The sequence below is a fragment of the Microtus oregoni genome, unplaced genomic scaffold (genome assembly GCF_018167655.1).
Source record: "Microtus oregoni isolate MIOR12 unplaced genomic scaffold, Mior012 000009F_ref0000495, whole genome shotgun sequence".
In the NCBI taxonomy this organism is placed as follows: Eukaryota; Metazoa; Chordata; class Mammalia; order Rodentia; family Cricetidae; genus Microtus; species Microtus oregoni.
This window is the reverse complement of record NW_024543068.1, coordinates 25,635,364-25,655,997: the sequence shown is the minus strand read 5'-3', so window position 1 is coordinate 25,655,997 and position 20,634 is coordinate 25,635,364. Positions and strand designations below refer to the sequence as shown.

General features: G+C 40.9%; 1 protein-coding gene across 2 annotated transcripts in view; it reads left to right on the top strand.

The window, feature by feature from the left end:
- Positions 1–20,634, top strand: part of Kiaa0586 (KIAA0586 ortholog) — a 94,389-nt gene that overhangs the window by 54,002 nt on the left and 19,753 nt on the right. For both annotated transcript variants that reach the window (XM_041658236.1, XM_041658237.1), the window contains exons 27-29: positions 996–1,167; positions 12,697–12,848; positions 14,917–15,025. In XM_041658236.1, the coding sequence (XP_041514170.1) occupies positions 996–1,167; positions 12,697–12,848; positions 14,917–15,025 (433 nt within the window). The remainder of the gene's footprint in view (positions 1–995; positions 1,168–12,696; positions 12,849–14,916; positions 15,026–20,634) is intronic.

Here is a 20,634-nt window from a genome sequence, read left to right as displayed (position 1 = left end):
CTGCTCTGCTGATGTTTTCTCACTTTTCAGCGTGTTGAGCCAGGCACGACCAGGCATGTGACTACAGTCTTAGCTCTCAGAAAGCTAAGGCAGGATGATTTGGGGTCTGAGAATAGAACAGAATACATAGTAAGACCCTGCCTCAAAAAGAAAGAAAAATAGTTATTTGTATAGATAGAATCTTTTTGGTAGTTGAGGCATATGATTCCCATCAAGTAACATAAAGTCCCCACTAGCAGTTTTAAGCAATTTTAATTCAAAAGAAATGAGAAGTATACTTTTTATTCCAATTTAAGCTATTCAAACAATGTATAATGGGTACCAGTATTTAATATTTTAAGTTTTCTTAGATATTATTTCTGTTTAATTGGAGCTTGAAAACCAATAATAATAGTCAGTGCTTGCCATACAAGCATGAGGGCCTGAACTTAGTTCCCTCAGCCAGTAAAAAGGTGGGGATGGTGGCGTGTACCTCAATACCAGCTCTGGAAATGCAGACACAAGAGGATCCCTGGGGCTTCCTGGCCAGCCACTCTAGACAATGGGTTGAACTATGGGTTCAATGAGAGATTAAATGTTTAAGAAAGACACATGCTGTTGACTTCTGGCCTCTACACACACACACACACACACACACGCATACTGTGTATGTGCAGCTCCACCCCACCCCCATCTACACATACACACATGGGGAAACACACACACAGTACTGTATGCCTGATTAAACTTTTGTTTGAAAAAATGTTTACATTTATTTATTGTATATGTGAGCCTGTGGGCCCAGGGCTCGAATTGAGGTCATCAGACTTGCAGCAATCATTCTTACTTGCTGAGCCATCTTACCGCTCCTTAAACCACCTTCTTAGACTTCCCTTTCATGTACCTTAAGTGTGACATTATAAGCACTTACGTGTTTTGTATCATGATATTTTAAAAGTATTTCCTTCTTTAACTGTTTAATACAATGGCTTTAACAATTTTTCTCATTTTGTAAGGACTTGGATAACAGTGTGGGCGAGCTTAGTGAGGGACAAAAGCTCGTGTTGACAGCCGCGGAGGACATCTTAGCGGGAGCGTCTGTCTGTGTGCTGCAGCCCACTCCAACTGCAGAGCCTTCTGATCGGCGAGCAGACCCTGGGATGTTACTGCAGCCTGACATGGCCGCAGGTACACACAACAGAGTTGTTTCTTAATGCTTCTGTAACTTTTACCTTGAATCCTGTTTCAGGTTCTTCTTCTCATGCTGATGGCTATAGTGTGTTTTACATTATAATCTATAGTCGTGTCCTTTATCTGAATTGAGAAGTTCAGCTTTTTTTTAAATGGAGGCTTGAAGATTTATTTATTAAAGGTAGTAACTTTTCTATGATACACATACTTTTTCCTGAACATGATTTATTTTATATGTTTTTGTTAGTATATGCACCATTGGGAAGGATATGAGACAGTTTTTATATATATATACAAATGCTTAAAGATTTTAATGCAGGTGTACTATTTTAATGTATAATAGCAAATGTAAGCAGCCCCTCAGAATCAGCAGTTCTGTGTAGGTCAAAGTTGGATGAGATCATACTGCTGTAGAAATTACTCTTTACACTGTGTGAGTTTCCAGATGCAGTGTTCAGTGCATTTGGGTTATCTTAGAGAGTAACTGGAATTTCTGTTTTTAGCCCTTTGGAAATTACTAGCCTTAGTTAATTTCTATTGTCTGTGGTAGCTGTAGCCTATAAAGTAAGCATGTATATATTAGCAAACACTGAACTTATGCTCCTAGGAGAAATAGAGGATTGGATTCTAGCAAGCCTCTTGCATAACCTGGTTTCTTGTGTATTTCTGTTTGAAGACATTGTATTTCATTTATGTTGTTGATCCCTTATATCACAGCCAGTAGCACTGTAACTCATGCCTGAAGGAAGTGTCTCTAACACACATCTCCATAGGCATGTCAGAACCTCGTTATGCTCAGGAACATTGGACAGTAATTGTCTTTTAAAATGGCTTGGGTGCCATTCTAAGTAGCCGTGTGTGTGTGTGTGTGTGTGTGTGTGTGTGTGTGTGTATCTGTGTCTGAGTGCCTCTCTCACATGCACACACACACGAATGGGGATGGAGGAAAGATGGAGAGGAGACAGAATGAACAGAGAATGTGAACACTTGGCATTAAACTGACTGCCAAGGTCACCTTTTACAGTGCCAGAGCGAAAGTGCCTATGCAGAGTGGGGAACTGGATGCTGGGTTGGGTCAGCTTTTTACCACTTCGGAGGGATCCACACATCGACCATAAAGTTTCTATAAATATTAATCTTTAATTAGAAATATGTTTCTGTAAATGGGTAACTTTGCAGATGGAAATTGGCCACTTAATTGAGCTCTGTAGCTCTGTATGTTCTTTTTTTCTTTTTTTTTTCTTTTTTTTATTTTTCGAGACAGGGTTTCTTTGTAGCTTTTTTGATTCCTGTCCTGGAACTAGCTCTTGTAGACCAGGCTGGCCTCGAACTCACAGAGATCCGCCTGCCTCTGCCTCCCGAGTGCTGGGATTAAATCTGTATGTTCTTTGTCTCTGACTTTTTCAGGCTCGTTACTGCATTCTGTGTAAGGTTGGTGCAGAATGAATTGAGGTTTCAGGTTGAATTTTAAGCCACTGTAACTAGACTCAAACTAGATCAAATAGGGATCATTATAGTCAGTACAATTTTTGTCAACAAAAAATAGATTTGCTTATTGCTATGAAAAAACCTGTATGCTTTACAGTTTGGCAAAATCTTGGAAAGTATTTTCTGCGTTCCACTGGCTGTGAAGTATTTATCCTGCTAACAGTTCTGTGGGCATGTTAGCTAGTGAGAGAGAGGTGAGTTTGGTCTTGAGGCAAAACTTGGTAGCTAATTTCATCAAACCCAGTTTGTTCACCTTTTGAAGCACCGGCTGTAGGGCTGGCGGTTGGATATGGATATGGAGAATACACTGATAGAAGACTTGGACCCTCTCTGACCAACGCTGCTGCTCTCAGGCTTCTCACAGTTTTCCGCATCTCTGTTTGCTGAGCATACTTCTCAGATGTAATGGTTTCCTGGGATTCAGAACGCGGTCGTGGGTAGATTGGCAGCAGACAGTACTCAGGATCCGTGTTTACATGCAAGTTAGCTTTGGGAAGCGTTTGGGCTTCTCAGTCCAACCACTGAGTTGACGGTTGTCATATACAGCCCAGCTTTTGTTTCATGTCACAGTCCAGTCAAGAAATGGTTGTTAGTGCTGCGTGGAGTGACGGGTGGGAGCTGGGACGTGTGGTTGTTAACAAAGCCTTTAGCCATCTGAGGGCCTCACTGAGTTCTTTCAGTGAGCATTTAGTCCACATGGAATTCTTGCCAACTTCTAGTCTAGTTGTAAGAACATTACATCAGCTTCGGTAATTAATCATTGTCAGATTCCCATGACCAGGCCCCTCCCCTCCTCATCTTCAGGCCCCTCACATTTGCAGACCATCTTGACACACCTCTGCCTTATATGCTGAGTAGCAGTTCCTGGGCCAAACGCAGTGTGAATGCTGGTCGTTCTCTGCACTGCTTTATCACCTGTTCTGAAGCCGAGTAAGGAAATTACTTCAATTTGCCTCTTTTCCAAAATAATTTTTACATTATAAAATAAATATAAAGTAGGCAGCAAGTAATGTCACTAGCAAAAAGCATATGACTCACAAGTATAAGCATTAAAATGATGTAGAACATGACCATATGTAAGAATGTATTCCAGTATCAAAGAGAGATTTCATCAATATAAAAAATTTTACTCTTTATGCCAACTTAAATGCAGCATTAGGAGTACGGCCTTGCTGAGCTTACATGAGAGCATTTGTGAGTGTTTAGAACTGGCGTCAAGGAGAGTCAAGGCTGAAATTTCTAGCAGGATACGCATAAAATTGCAGCTGTTTACCATTTTGTGCATATGGTGAGAGTATTACACTTGTTACACACTTTCAGGTCAATATACAGCATAAAATGTGACGTGTAGTTCACTGTGCGGAGTGTAATAACAGAGTGGGCTCTAGGGGGCGCTCATAGATCACCTGAGAGACACTAGGAGGCGGGCTCTTGGAGACTAAAATCTATGGGTTTACAGCCCTTCTTTCTCTGTAATAATGACCAAAGGGTCACCTGTGGTATAGTAAATAATTTTTGTATTAATGAAAACATGTTTTTAGAAAAATCCTAGTCATTTGATAATGATTAAATTATCTTTTTGAGACAGAGGTAAGTATTATCAAAAGGCAAACTTAAGAATAGGACGGATTGTGTATAACTTGAATACTTGTTAGTATGATTAAAATTTTATTGTTTATCTATGTGTGTATGTGTTCGTGTGTGTACATGAGCACGTGTTCACACCTTTAGATGACGACTTCCAGGCTTGATTCTCTCCTATCATGTGGGTCTCAGGAATTGAACTTAGATCATCAGAATTGCCACCCAGTGCCTTCACCCACTAAACTATCTCAGTGGCCGTTTAGTATGATTGAAAGACTTTTCTGGATATACAGTATTCTGAAGCATGCAGAAACTGAAAATCGTATATATATACTTTATCCTTGCTATAATCCATAAAATATAAACATTGCTTTAGAAAATATTTTGAATATATTTCAGAAATAACATCAGAATGCTCCTTTATGGGCAGTTCATAAGGACAATTTTTAATAATGACTAGTGTATTAGAAAATCTTTTTTATTTATTTAAAACTTTTATTAGTTTGCAAAGAATTAGGTTTCATTATACCATTTTAAAACAAAATTTGAATTTCTTATATATATATATGGAGAGAGAGAGGTGATGTATACACAGTTACCAGAAAAGATTGTCTGATCCTCTCGAACTGGAGTTGTTAAGCTCCTGATGTGGGTGCTAGAAGCTAAGCCTGAGTCCTCTGGAAGAGCAGTGCATGTTCTTAACCACTGAACAATTTCTTTAGCTTCTTATTTTCAACAATAGGTTTATTGTATTGTTTTAACTATAGCAAGCAATGTTGCATAAGGTTGAATATGTGTGTATGTGTGAATGTGTGTTTGTGTGTGTGTGCATACAAACATACTTACATATGTGAGTATATTTGGAAGAGGCAATATAGCTGGGTGGTTGAGAGCTTGGGTTTTTAGAATTTCAGAAATGGATTTTAATTCCAACTCTGTGGGTCTTTGTTCAAGTAACTTAATGCCTCTGATTTTTTTTCCGATTTTAAAATTTAATTTTAGCATACAAAGTAGTAGATTTCATTTTTGTATTTCCACACACAGATCATATAGTGTTCTTATTCGTCCCTCTCTACCCACTCACCTTTTCCCATCTTCCTAATTCCTGATGGTGTCCTTCTGCCCCGCCAGATAGTTGCCTTTTCTTCCTGTCACGTGCATTCTGTTTCCCCGTCTTCCTCCTGTCCCGTCTCCAGACACCTTCTGCTCTAGTCACACATGCACACAGAAGTGAATGAGATGTCTGTCTGTCTGAGTCTTGTCTAGCTTATTTTCCTTAGCACAGAGATCTCAAGTTCCATCCATTTTCCTACAAATGTCACTTTTTTTCTCTACAGCTGAATAAAATTCTGTCATGTCTCTGTATATTCCTTTTAATCTACCCATCTCTTAATAGATGTTTAGGGTTGCTTGTCTTGGCTTATAAACAGTATATCAGTAAACGGGAATGTGTGTGTGTCCTGTGGTCGTGCTACTTAAGAGTCCTTTGTGTTTTCAGCCGTCCTGTAGGAATTTTGTCTTTAGCTTCTGAGAAAGCTCCTCCTGACTTCAGAATGGCGATGCCAGTTTACCGACAGAGACTAAGGGTTTTCTTCACATTTTCTAGCATTTGTTGTCTTTCTCTCTAATAATAGCCAGGCTGATTGGGGTAAAATCTCAAGCAGTTTTTAATTGCATTTCCCTAGAAAGTAGGAATATTAAACACTATTTTGAATATTTATTGACGTTGTGGTTCTGTTTAAAAATTGTTGTCTGTGTGAATAGAGAGATGTGTATGTGTGTATGCCGTGCGCTCCCCCAATGGAAGTGTCTGTGTGGAGACCTGAGGTTGATGCTGATGTCATCCATTATCAGTCTTCACCTGTTTGTTGAGATCATGCCTCTTACTGAGCTTGGCGCTCACCAACTAGCTTGACTGTCCAAAAGTCCTTAGGAATTAATCTTCTATTTGATATGTAGGTAGATATTTTTCCCGTTTTGTAAGCTGCCTCCTCGTTCTGTTGGTGGTTTCTTCATTGTGTAGAAACTGTTTGATTCATGTAATCTCATTTGTTTATTCTCATAATGATTTCCTCTTTTGCCATAGGAATTCTGTCTACAAAGTTTGTGCCTGTGACTATTAAAGACATGGCTCCCTCTAGCAGTTGAAGAGATTCAGGCCTTATAGTAGAGTGTTTCATCCATTTTTAATTGACTTTTGTACAGGAACATGGATACAGTTTTATTCTTTTACAAGTAGATACCCAGTTTTTCCAACACTTTGTTAAAGAGACTGTCTTTTTTCTAATGATTGTTTTTGTCAAAGATTAGGTGGCTGTAGTTGTGTGGCTTTATTTCTGAGTTCTCTTTATTTCATTGGTCGGTGTCTTAGTCATGTGTCTTGCTGCTGCGATAAAATATCTTCCCAAAGCAACCTAAGGAAGAAGGAGTTTGTTTTGCTTATAGTTGAGAGGGTCCCATCTGTAGGTGGGAGGAATGGGAGGCAGATGCTGACAGCAAGCCCAGTAGACAGGACGATGAATGCTGGGGTGCAGCTTGCTTTCTTCTTTGAATCAGTCTGGGACCTCTGCCCATGGGATGCGTAAGGCCGCTCCTCAGCTGGGTCCACCTGTCTAGATAGTTCCTCAGGCATGCTCAGAGGCTCGTTTTCTGGGTGACTTTAGATCCTGCCAAACTGACAGTGTCGGCTGTCACCGTTCTCCATTATATGAACTTGATCCCACTTCAGTTATCTTTAGCAATGACTTTCCCCCTTTGTCACCATAGATGCGTGACCATTTTATAATAAATTTATTTACTATGGAAAGTCTTGGTTGTTTTTAATAATTACAGCCTTGTTTAAAAATCCAGGAGGGAATAACTGGGACAGTAGTAAGGAATGATCAGACCAAATCAAGACCAAACCCAGCAGGGAAAGTGTCAAATACTGTAGCTCCATGTCCAGCTTCCCTGCTCTTCCATCTCTGTTAACTGCAGCATACCATAGCCTTTCCTCAGGTCAACTTTATTCAGTGTCTGCAGTTTTCCTTGGCAGGTATCCCTTGGTCCTAGTGGATTTTGGTCCTGGTATTTCCAACATCCTGGGTTCTCCATTGAACACTGGGTTTTACTTTTGCAGTTTTATATCAGACTTTTGCCACATGCTGCTTTGTCTCAGGGCTTTCTGACTCAAGTCAGGCCTCCACGAGCCTCTTAATCTAGTATTTCCTGCCTGCAAAACCAGTGATGCTGCTACCAACTGGTGCTGCCAGCTTGGGAGGAGGCTTACACCAGCTCCTGTGTGTGCACCCTGGGGAAACACTTCTAGGCTTTCAAGGAGCAAAGGAACTGCCTCAGCAGCAGTCTGCTTCAGGTTAGGCGCTTCTCTTTCAAATGAATTAGCATTGCTCACAAAGGGAGCTTTCACTGGCTGGAGTCTTGCCCTCAGGACACCTTTTCTGTTGTGGTAGAACAAAGTAGCAGGCTTCCTTAAGGCTGCTATCATAAATGGCAATGGGTTTTTGATCCTACTGCACGTACTGGCTTTGGGGGAGCCTAGGCAGTTTGGATGCTCACCTTACTAGACCTGGATGAAGATGGGCAGTCCTTGGACTTCCCACAGGTTCAGGGAACCCTGATTGCTCTTCGAGCTGATGAGGGAGGGGGACTTGATCGGGGGAGGAGGAGGGAAATGGGAGGCCGTGGTGGGGAGGAGGCAGAAATCTTTAATAAATAAATAAATTTAAAAAAAAAAGTGAAAAAGGCTGCTATCACTTGAGCAGTTAGAGCTGCTTTCAAATCTTTGTCAGGTTCACTTACTCCTACTAGTTTCCTTGTGAAACACACACTTTCCGCTTAGCTCTTGGATCCCTCACGTAGACCTAGATGAGAGCAGTTAAAATAGTTGCCATACCACAGCCTGAATGTCTTGGAATTTCCTATGCCAAACAAATGAGTCCTTTACATTTAAATTCAACCCCACTCAGGTCCTCAGGATCCAGATGCAGCCAAAGTCTTTGCCAGAGCGGCACAGGAGTGCTGTTAACCCAGTTTCCAGCAAGAGTCCCCATTCTTCTCTGAAGCCTCATAAACCTCTGCTGTTTGTGTTTCTCTTTTTAGCGTGTCTTCTGGGCCTACCAGAATGGCCTGTTACCCTCTGCTTGCAGTACTCTAGGCTGTGATAGCCCACCCACCACTGGCAACCCTTCCACCATCTTCCCTTAGAGCAATTCCAGAGCCTCAAGTGATCAGCCCACTTCTCAGTACCATCCTGTTGCTGTGACAGAAGCAACTTAAGGGAGACAGCGTTTATTTTTGGCATGTTATCATGTGTTACCATAGACATCATAGAAGGAGGGCATGCATGACAGACAGCAGGGATGTGAGAGAGACCACATTTGTTTCGGCTCAGAGATCAAGGGCACTGACGTCATAGAAGGGAAGGCCTGACAGTGTGCATGAAGCTACTGATCCCCTGGACTCCACAGTCAGGAAGCAGAGAGTGATGGGTGATGCTGCTCAGCTTGCTTTGTCCTTTTCAGTGAGTCCAGAACTGCAGCATGGATGGTAGTGGCCCTTTCATGTGTGTCTTCCCGCTGCAGGTAATCGTGATTTCTCACCTGCATGCCCAAAGGCTGTCTCCTAGGTGATTCTACGCTTTATTTAATCGACAGTGTTAACCATCACAGTCTATGTCCCCTCCTCACTAAACTTTATTTTAATGGCTCTTAAAATTCTCAGACACGTGTTTGGTCAAGTTGCTTCTATTAAAATGTACTAGTTATAAAAATTAATAACTTGAAGGTCCATAAAACAAAACATTCTCCCTTCTGAGTGTGGGATTTTACTATGCCTTGTTATTAACCTAATACTGAACTTAAATGGCCAATTGAGACAAATAGTCCTGAGACCATCCATGCAGGTGTAATGATAAAACTCATTTAGTTTTTTGAGCATTCTGGGAAGACGTGGTGACAGTGAAACCTTCAGCAGCCTTCTTCTCTTCCTTCCCTGTTACCTTGATAAACACAACATCTGATTCATATGAGTAGCAAAATGAGCCAAAAGAGAAAGTTAGAGACACTCTCAAAACACAATGCTTTCCTGGAACTGTATTCGCCGTGGCAGCTTCACCAAATAGGATAGTGAGGGTATCTTCTGACTTCCTGCTGGAAAGGTCATCAGTCTTCCTTGCAGCTTAGCAAATTAGCCTGCTGTGTAAATCTGCGACCGTCTAGTTGAGGGGCATTGCCAGCTTTGATTTGGCCTGAATCATTCAGGATAATCACCTGAGCAGTGAAGCCAGCTGCGTCCATTGTGGGACATTTTTGCTGTTGCTACAGAGGAACATCTTGGACAGACATATTCTTGACATTGACCAGGAAGAGCCTCAGGTACATTTCCGTAGACTTTATATTTTAATTGTGACATTGACTAGAGCAAGGCTAACCACCAAACAGGTATGATAACACTAGTCTCCACTTGGCCCACAGCAGCAGTACCAATAGCACCAATGTTATAGACAGCTAGGAGAGCGAGGCATTTGTCATTTGGACAAATTGATGGTAGGAAACATCCCAAAGTGCACACATCTGTATGAGGGTGTTTGGTACCCTGGAACTGGAGTTAAAAACAGTTTTGACCTGCCATGTGGATACTGGGAATTGAACCTGGGTGGTCTGGAAGAACAGCCAGTGTGCTCTTAACTGCTGAGCCATCTCTCCAGCCCTGGTCATTGCTGTCTTTATGAGTGACCTTGCATCCTTAACCCACGGCATGTTAACACTTTTTACACAGATGCTGCCATGCCAGGTTCATAAACAGTTCTCTTTAAAACTTGTTTTCATTGTTTCATGTGTATAAGTGCTTTGCAACATATATGTCAGTGTACCATATGTGTGCCTGTTGCCTACAGCGGCCAGAAGAGGGTATCACATTCCCTGGAACTGGAGTCATGGATGGTTGTGAGCTGCCATTGAGTTCTAGGAACCAAACCTGGTTCCTTAACAACTGAGCCATCTCTCCAAGCTTCATTTTTTTGAATTTTATTTATTTTTATTTTATACACAATGGTGTTTTGACATGGGTGTCAGATCCTCTACCACTGGAGTTACAAATAGTTGTGAGCCACCATGTGGGTGCTGGGAATTGAACTCAGGACCTCTGCAAGAGCAGTCAGTACTCTTAACCACTGAGCCATCTTTCCAGCCCATAGCCAAGTTTATTAATGTAGGTACTGACTTCTTTAACATTTTTTTCATATCTCTTCTGACTGTAGGGTGGCCCAATGGAATCCATTTTGTTAGTAGCAACAATTATTTCTTTTATACCAGCATTTAAACTAAAGGGCATGCTCATGAATTTGCCATTTTTGGAGAGCCAACTTCAAATTCAGCAATATCCATAGCAGTCATCTGCCAGCATGGTCAGCCCAGAAAGGCCTATAAAGGCTGTGTCATGGTGCATGGATATGATCCTTGCTGGGCTAAGTCCCAGGAAGATGGTACTCATGATTCACTTTCAAGACCCAGGTAATCTTAAAGGAGCTCGTTCTGCTTGGTAGCACACCTCTCAGTTGTTTTAGTTTAGTTTAGTTTTTTTCCTTTGTGTTGTCGACTTTCCAGTCTAGGTTTTGAGATGGACTTTTCTACTTGTTTGTAGCCTCTTTCTGATGCATCAGAGACTAGAAATGCAGGTCAAACCACAGCAAGCTACTGCTGTACTGATTAGGGTTCCTCATATGGAAATTTTGACTTTCAGTGGGATTTCATAATTGTCTTCATATAGATTCTACTAATTTTGTTAATATTTTATAGTTTTAATCATGATAGTATAATGTTATAATGAAAAGAAAAGCTAATGGCTTTGAATATTTATAGTGTCCAGTCATGGCACCAAAGACTCTTATTAATTCTCATAGTTATTTTAGGAACACCAATACTTTTTGTTCTGTTGGTCTAGTAGACTAGAATCTTTGGTATTTATCATATCATCAGCAAAAAACCTCATTTTTAATATTTTTCTTTCAGCATTAAATATATTAATTCTCAGTTTATTTGCCAGTCATAGAAAAATGGGCAAATGACATAGGACTAGAAAAGGGAATGCCAGAATTTTAAAAAGCAAATCTACCACCAGAAACATCAGTTACTCTATATTTTGTATGTTATTGCCATTATTTTAATTAATCTTACGTAGTGCTGGAGAGTTAGCCAGGTAGCTCTTCATAATTGCTTTGTACATATTAACTACTAGAGAGGTAAAAATTAAAGCTCGGTGGATATATTTTGCTTTGTGCAAAGCCCATTAAAAACTTGAATTAACATAAAACATCAATCAGAGAGTGATTATCTGTTATGTCTAGGAAATTGTCAGCTGTTTGATTCCAGTGAAGGTGATTGCCTTTAACATGAAAATGTCTATGCTGTCATTAGAATATTTCATTTGAAACAATTTAGTTCATGAATAACTCTTAAAGTCTTTCACATTGATTAAATGAATTATGCTATATTTAAAAGATAGGCATTAATAAGAAAAAACAATTTTCTTAGAAATATTTGTGGAAGGAGCTGGCTGGCTCAGTCTGTGAAGCACTTGCCCTGAAAGCATGAGGGCTGGGATGAGCGCATATAAAAGCTAGCGTGAGGCTAGAGAGATGGCTGAGCGTCCAAGCTACTTGCTCTTGTAGAAGACCTGGGTTTGCTTCCCAGCATTCTTGCCTCTGGGTACCAGATATGCACATGGAGTGCTATATACATGCAGACCACTGTGAATGCACATAAAATTTAAAAAAAAAACACCTCTTTTTTTTTTGTGGGGGAAGTATGATGCCAAGGATGGTGGTATGCACTTATAATCTCAATGTTGGGGCAATAGAAGGATCTCTTCCGACTTGTTGATCAGCTAAAGTAGCATAATTCTTCAAGCCAAAGGGAATCTTATAGGAGATTGACAGCATTCCCAAGGATGGAGACCTGAAGTGGTCTACCTCCCCACAGGGACTGACTGTTACCTGGCACCGTAAGCCAAGTCAGCCCTTTCTCCCTTAAGTTACCTTTTTCACAGCAACAGGAAATGAAACCAAGACACCCTCTGTCTTCCCTCTGTCACCCTTCCTCCTGTTATCCCGTTCTGGGCAAGATCACCTTTTAAATAAAAAGTATCATTGAGTCTGACCTTTTAGTGCTAGAAAAGGTAAGTGGGAATATTGTGAGCTGTGGGGGAGGGATAGACTGCATGGATGATGTTGATTGGTCCTTACTTGGAATACTCCATAGATCTGTTTGAACATAGCTCATTTTTACATTCTCTGTGGGTTTTGGCTTTAATATAAATACAAGCTTAATACCAGGCATGCTGTGAGGTTTACTGCTGTTTCTGAGTAACGCTTAGGAATGCCACTAACTGTAGTTTGTTGTTTGTTATTTTTCTAAGATAACTCTGACAGTTTAACTTTTGTCTCCATGTTTGTTTTAGGTAATGTTTGTGAAGATTCACATGTCAGTCATGGTCCAATGAATATAAGGGACTTGGAGTTGCAGCCCTGTCCTAGCTTTGTTCTTTCTGTAACACACACAACAGCAAAAGGCAATGATGCCGATTCAGGAGCAGCTGAAGACTTTTCTCAGGTACCAAAGCAACAGCGTTTGTGCTTTACTTAAAATGAGAATTGTAACTGTGAGTTCATGGCCAGCCTGGTCTACATAGCAAGTTCAAGGCAAACAAAAAGACCAGACTGAGTTCAGTCCCTAGGACATTTTTAGGGGGATAGGAGTGGCAGAAGGAGACAGGGTCTTACCATGTAATCTTGACTGGCATGAAGCTCCCTGTGAAGACCAGGCTGGCCGCAAACTCAGAGAAATCCTATCTCTGTCTACCGACTGCCTCAACATCTTCTAGAACATTCTTGAAGGAGGAAGGTGAGAACTAACTCCATAAGTGGTCCTTTGACCTGTACATGAATGCTGTGGCAGACACAGTCCCCTGCCCACATATATAAAATGTCTGACACCTAGTGAAGTTGCTGTTATCATTTATATCTTTGTGACTGTATAAAACCCAGCTCAGTAACTTAAACGTATTAAGTGTTTGATGTTTATAGCTTTAAAATATATAAAGTATAATCCGTGAAAGCATAACAGTTTCATAATGAGTGAAACCAATTGCCCATGAAATCTTCTATATTAAAAAATTATGATGATTGTTCTTGAAGATCTTAATCTAAATAAAGGCTCATGGTAATAAATACGATTTTGTATTCTTGATTAGCAATTCATTCCTCATTGTGAATTAATTTATTCAATCAGTATTCATTGCATGGTGTTTTACAATATTGCATGGTATCAAGGAAGAAAATTAAAAATATATTATAAAGATTGCTTATGGAATAAAACATATAGGGTTTGTTGTTGCTAATCTGTGTTCAAGCAAAGATCAGAAAAAAGCTAATAAATATGCTAATAGTGTCTGTATCAAAGAAAATATTTTTTGATTAAGAGGCAAGAACTTGCTGGGTGTGATAGCAAAAGCACTGCTTATAAAAAAGAGAATTAAAAAAATTAGTTTACCGAAAGTAAGAACTTCTATTCCCCCAGAATAAGAATTTCTCCCCCAAATACAGTATTAAGAAAATAAAAACACAAGTGGTAGAGTGGGAGAAAGGCAAATCCAGAGAATAAAAATGAACTAAAGAATTCAATAGTGAACAGTGTAATTTAAAATGAACAAAAGATGTTCGAGCAGTAAATGAGCGTGCATCAGAGACTAGAAATGCAGGTCAAACCATAGAAGGCTGCTGCTGTACTCATTAGAAAGCCCACGTCCCGGGGCTGCCGTGCATTTGTTGGCAAGGACGTGGGGGCAACTGAGCTCTAGTCCATTGCTGGCTGCGAACACGAAATGATACAGACATAGAGCCAACACGCGACCTATGCATTTTACTTCCCTAGAGGATTTAGAACAGATGAGTGTCCATAGGAACTTTATATTTGTAGTAGCCCCAAATTGGAAGCAACACAGTGTTTCTCAAATGAGACTGGACAAAGTGTGTTAGGTTCTGTATTCTAGAACACCACGACTCCCAGTGCGCTGTGAGTGTAGGGACTCTTGAGATGGACAATACCTTACTTGATTTTTTTTTGACAAAAATTATGTTGAGTAAAAGCTAGAGCCTTCTCCCCACAAAAATATATCCTCAATGATTCCACTTAATAAAACTCTAGCCAAATACAGGAATGAGCACTTGTGATCCTAGCACTCATGAGGCTGAGTCAGTGGATCACAGATTTGAGGCCTGTGTGGGCCACACAATGAGACCATTCCCAAAGGAAGAGGGGAATTAAAAAAGAAAAAGAAAGAAAACCTAGAAATGCAATCTACTCTGTAACAGAAAACATCTCAGGTGTTGGCTTTGAATGGTGGGAGAGGATGGAATGGCTGCCTCTGCTGAACGCACTGTCGCTGCATTTGCCACTCGGAGCCATGCGTGCCATGGCCGCAGCATCTCTGCATTCGCTGAGGAGGATGCTTCCAGGAGGTGTGGACCTCTTCACACACTCGCTGTGCGTTAAGTCAAATGACAAATTAGCTCTTTGAAAGCAAGCCAAATTATTAGATGTTTATATAATATAACCAATTTAACTCAACACATTTTTAACTTAAAAATAATATTATGGCTTTATTTCTTAAATTCTTTAGTATCAGCAAAAGCAAGACACAGACATTAAACAAGTGGAACACAAGCCAGTACAAAGACATCTAACTGGTATAAGAAATAAACCGGACAGTTCACTTTCACAGCGGCAAGGTAAGCTATTGTAACAAATAGTGATGCTTTATTTAATATTTATTTATTTTTTTAAATTTATTTATTTATTAAGGATTTCTGCCTCCTCCCCGCCACCACCTCCCATTTCCTTCCCCCTCCCCCGATCAAGTCCCCCTCCCTCATCAGCTCGAAGAGCAATCAGGGTTCCCTGACCTGTGGGAAGCCCAAGGACCGCCCACCTCTATCCAGGTCTAGTAAGGTGAGCATCCAAACTGCCTAGGCTCCCCCAAAGCCAGTACGTGCAGTAGGATCAAAAACCCATTGCTATTATTCTTGAGTTCTCAGTATTCCTCATTATCCGCTATGTTCAGCTAGTCTGGATTTATCCCATGCTTTTTCAGACCCTGGCCAGCTGGCCTTGGTGAGTTCCCAATAGAACATCCCCATTGTCTCAGTGTGTGGGTGCACCCCTCGCAGTCCTGAGTTCCTTGCTCGTGCTCTCTCTCCTTCTGCTCCTGATTTGGACCTTGAGATTTCTGTCCGGTGCTCCCGTGTGGGTCTCTGTCTCTGTCTCCTTTCATCGCATGATGAAAGTTAATATTCAGGAAGATGCCTATGTGTTTGTCTTTGGATTCACCTTCTTATTTAGCTTCTCTAGGAACATGAATTATAAGCTCAATGTCCTTTATTTATGGCTAGAAACCAAATATGAGTGAGTACATCCCATGTTCCTCTTTTTGGGTCTGGCTTACCTCACTCAGGATAGTGTTTTCTATTTCCATCCATTTGTATGCAAAATTCAAGAAGTCCTTGTTTTTTACTGCTGAGTAATACTCTCATATGTATATATTCCATACTTTCTTCATCCATTCTTCCATTGAAGGGCATCTAGGTTGTTTCCAGGTTCTGGCTATTACAAACAATGCTGCTATGAACATAGTTGAGCATATACTTTTGTTGTATGATAAGGCCTCTCTTGGGTATATTCCCAAGAGTGGTATTGCTGGATCCAGGGGTAGGTTGATCCCGAATTTTCTGAGAAACCGCCACACTGCTTTCCAGAGTGGTTGCACAAGTTTGCATTCCCACCAGCAATGGGTGAGTATACCCCTTTCTCCACAACCTCTCCAGCAAAGGCTATCATTGGTGTTTTTTATTTTAGCCATTCTGTCAGGTGTAAGATGGTATCTTAAAGTTGTCTTGATTTGCATTTCCCTGATCGCTAAGGAAGTTGAGCATGACCTTAAGTGTCTTTTGGCCATTTGAAGTTCTTCTGTTGAGAATTCTCTGTTCAGCTCAGTGCCCCATTTTATAATTGGGTTGATTAGCCTTTTACGGTCTAGTTATTTATCAGATCAAACTTGTCCTGAAAACAAACATATAAATATATAATGAAAATATTTTTATATGAATCTCACCCTTGTCTCTGGGAGTTATTTCTTTTATTTTCTCTCATTTAGTATATTTAAATGGAGAACCTAGTACTTGACTCTGAGATTTGTAGCTTTTATATTTAACCAGCAGCCAGTATTCCTAAGTGGGTTTTAAAACTGTTAGGCACTGTTTTTCCTATCAAAGTTACTGCTATTAATATGCCCTGTTAAGGCCGTTTAGTGTTATATAGTGATGTGGACCAGCTCTGGAGCTTAAAAACAAGTGGTTCTCACATTGCATGCTGCTCTCTGAAGTTTCCTGTGCTCTCGTCAGCAGTAAGGCATTTGGTGTTTTCTTTCTGTTTCTGCGAGGCTGTTGGCCTTAAGTTTCATGTCCCTGCCTACTTGTTGTTCACGTTTCGAGTAACCTAGGTTCTGAAGTGTAGATCACTCTGCACCTAAGTGAGAGGTGCCTAAGATTGCACTGCATGTAGTCTGGGCTTTCACACTTATGTCTCCCTCTGTTCTGTTGCTCCAGCCTCTCAGGTCTTTCCTCCCTGATCATTTTCTTAAATCAGCGTGCAAAGTAATAGGTTTCATTATGTATAGCATCTTCCCACATACTGTCTTGTCTTTGGGCTTTTTTTAACCCCCTTCCCTACTCCGCTTTTCTCCATGTTGGTCTCCTTCCTCTTCCCTTCCTCCTCGCTATATGCCTTCATAGCAAATGCATTCTGTTATCTTCTTGTTGTCTCTTTTCTACCTCCTCCTCTCCTATGAGACTTAATGTTCAGTGTCCTTAGACGTCAGGGAAACGCCAATTATAACTACTTCTTGAGCTTCCATCTCACTTCACAGAACAGTTACCGAGAAGCTGAGTAAGCAGCAGACTCTGGCAAGGATGCGAGGGAAGAGCCACCCTTATCTACCACTTGGAAATCAGTGTGAGGTCTCTCACAAAACCAAATGTGCAACTGACCGTGTGGCTAAGCCGTACCATTTTTGTCCTTACCCTGATGTCCAAGTGTGTGAAGTCTGCCCATCAGGGAGATACTTACCCTCTGTGTGTACGGCCTCAGCGTTCACTGTAGCTAGGAAAGTGCGCCTGCCCATCTGTCCATCTGCCCACTAGCAGAGGGGTGGCTGTGAGAACAGTGCTGACACAGTGCAGCCTCACATCCGGCTGGAATGCAGGGTGGAGGCTGGGAGACGGCCCGGCGGTGAGATGCTTGCTGCACGAGCGTCAGGACTGGAGTTTGACCTCCACTCCACGGTGCAGCCAGATGGTCCAATGAGTGTTAACTCTAGCACTGAGTGGCAGAGACAGGAGAATCCTGGGGACTCATTAGCAAGTCACCCTAGACAGCCCAGCCTCAGAAAATAAGGCAGAGGAGAGATTTAAGGAAAACATTCTGACCGTGTCAGTTTCTGGCCTTCCCCACAAATACATACCAGTTTACACCAGCACACTCACTCCCTGTCCTACATACGCTACAGAGAAAAATGAAATCATGACATTTGCAGCAGAGTGGACAGAGCTGGAACTTATTAAATGAAGTAACCCAGACACATACTCTATATTTTCTCCCATGTTGGGAGCTGTGAACCCCCAGATCCTGAATTTCTTGTAAACAACATGTTATGCTTGTAGCTGCTCTGAGCAGGAGACTCTCAGGAGTTCCTGATGGCAGGGGAGTGGTTTCTGGTGCGTTTGGCTGGGGTGTGGCTATCAGTTAAGGATCTCTATATAAGCAGCTCTGGTACACAATAAGGGGGGCATTCCTGTTTCAAGGATGACCTGTGTCTCTGTGAGTCTTTGTGTGTTTAAATCTCCAGGCCCTTGCCCAGCTCGCGAATGGTCCTGTAGTGCAGATGCCGCAATACAGGAGTAGTACTGTACTGTCACACGGTACAGGAGTAGGTACCATACTGTCAGGCAGTACAGGCGAGCAGTACACTCGCATAGATCACAATTTTATATATGTCTCAATTACTGTTGTATTGCTGTAAAAATACACCATGACCAAGACAACTCACAGAAGAAAGCACTTAATTGGAGTTAGCCCATTATCATGGCAGGAGGCTTGGCAGCAGGAGAGCAGGTGTGGTCCTGGGGAAGGAACTGAGAGCTGCCTTCTGATCCACAGGCAGAGAGGAAGACACTGGGCTGGCCTGGGCTTTTGAAACCTCAAAGCTTACCCTAGTGACACACCTCCTCCAACAGGCCACACCTCCTCCAATAAGGTTACACCCCTAATCCTTTTTAAATAGTTCCACTAATAGGAGATCAAACATTTTAAACTTAGGGGCCTACAGGGACCATTCTCATTCAAACCACCACAGTGCGTGTGTGTGTGTGCGCGCGTGTGTGTGCGTGTGTATTTACGTTTTGAATTTTCTTTTGTGTTATGAATGTTTTACCTACATGTAAGTCTGTGTATCATGTTTGTGCCTGGTGACCCCTTGAGCCCAGAAGAGGGCATCAGGATGTTAATCCCCTGGAACTGGAGTTACAAATCATTCAGTTGCAGTATTGGTATTAGGAATCAAACCCAGGTCTGCTGGAAGAAAGCAAGTCTCTTAACTACTGAGCTATCTCTCTAATCCCATTGAATATTTTTTTTATGTACCACACTAGTGTTAAATTGTATTTTAGAATCTAATGAAAAGTGACCAATTTTGGAAGATCATAAATTCAAAGCCAAACTGGGGTTACATGAAGAATTTAAGGTTTGTTTAAGCCATATAGCAGGATCCTGTCTCAAAACACAACAACAAAAATGTTGCTAATAAAACTCTTCTGATGATGATTTTAAAATTATGGCAATTTATAGATATGAGCAAATAAACATTCCTAAGATAGTAAGACTGACTCAGAGCCCTATTGCATATTGTAATCATTTGTGGTCAATATAATGCAGCAAGTTTTTTTTTTAATTTTTAATGCCTTAAAATTGAAATTTTTGTTTTCTTGATGGATCGTATCTATAACAAGCAATCATTTCCATAGGGAAATGTCTTTGGTAAGATTTTGGGCCTGCATCCCAGGTAATGTGACATTGTTTTCAACTACAGTGTATGTGTGTGACCAGAGGATAGCAGTAGTTATATTTTTGTTGACTTATGGCTATGTTATTCAGTAATAACTAGCTGACATTTAATAAGTCAGTAAATTTCACTATGAAAACAAGAGAAACCAAAATATTTGCTAATAGGAAACTGTTGTTTTACAATACGTTTTCACTTTATATCCCTGGCTGGCCTCGAGATCTCTATGTAGACCAGGCTGGCTTTGAACTAGTGGAGATGCACCTGTGTCTGTCTTCTGAGTCCACCATGCCCAGGCCAGGAGGAAGTTCTACTTAGAAGTTACTGAAGGTGAGCTTAGTGTTTTTGCATCAAACTTTATATCTAATAAGAAAAGATAGCCAGACGCAGTGGAGCATGCCTTTAATTCCAGTATTCAGGAGGTAGAGACAGGGAGATCTCTGTGAGTTTGAGGCCAGCCTGGTCTACATAGTGACTTCTAAGACATTCAGAGATGCATAGTAGGACCCTGTCTTGGAAGAAAAAAAAAGAAGGAAAGAAAAGGTTAGGTAAATAGGTCTGTTTGAATTTTAACTAAGACAAGACCCAGTAGGCTTTAAGTAAGTCATTTCCATAGATATAAAGTATCACTCCACAGTTGATATCTATCTCTGTACAGAGTATTCTTGAGTGAACATCATTGTCTTGGCACATAGTCAGAACCTTTTCCCATAAAATGTGTGCATTTGGTTTATTTTCCCCCTCTTCTAAAATTTTAAAACATTTCCAGACATTTCAGAGAATAGGAGAGGCAAAGGGCCAAAATATTCCCTGGGGCCCTTACAACCTTGTGACCTTAAAGGAATTCAGTCCTATCTCATGTGCACAGAAGTCTTAAGACAAGGGATTTGCTCCATCACAAGGGAATCAAAACCACATCTTTTCTGGCAGTAAATGTTTCTTAGATTACTCAAATCCTAATTATGGCTATTTTACAGTGGAGTTACCATGTATTTTACTTTGAAATGCATAGTAGTTTAGTGTATGTGTGTATAAAGAAATGAGGCAGATTACTAGAAATACCATCTCCTTCAGTGAGCTGGTCCCACTGAAAATAGATGCAAAACATGGTGGGACATATGTGCTTGACTGCATAGCTGAAGAATTGCTAAGATCTTGTTTTATTTCCAGGTTTTAACATAAAATAAACCACATTCATGATTTGACAGGTGATACCTTTGGAGTAAA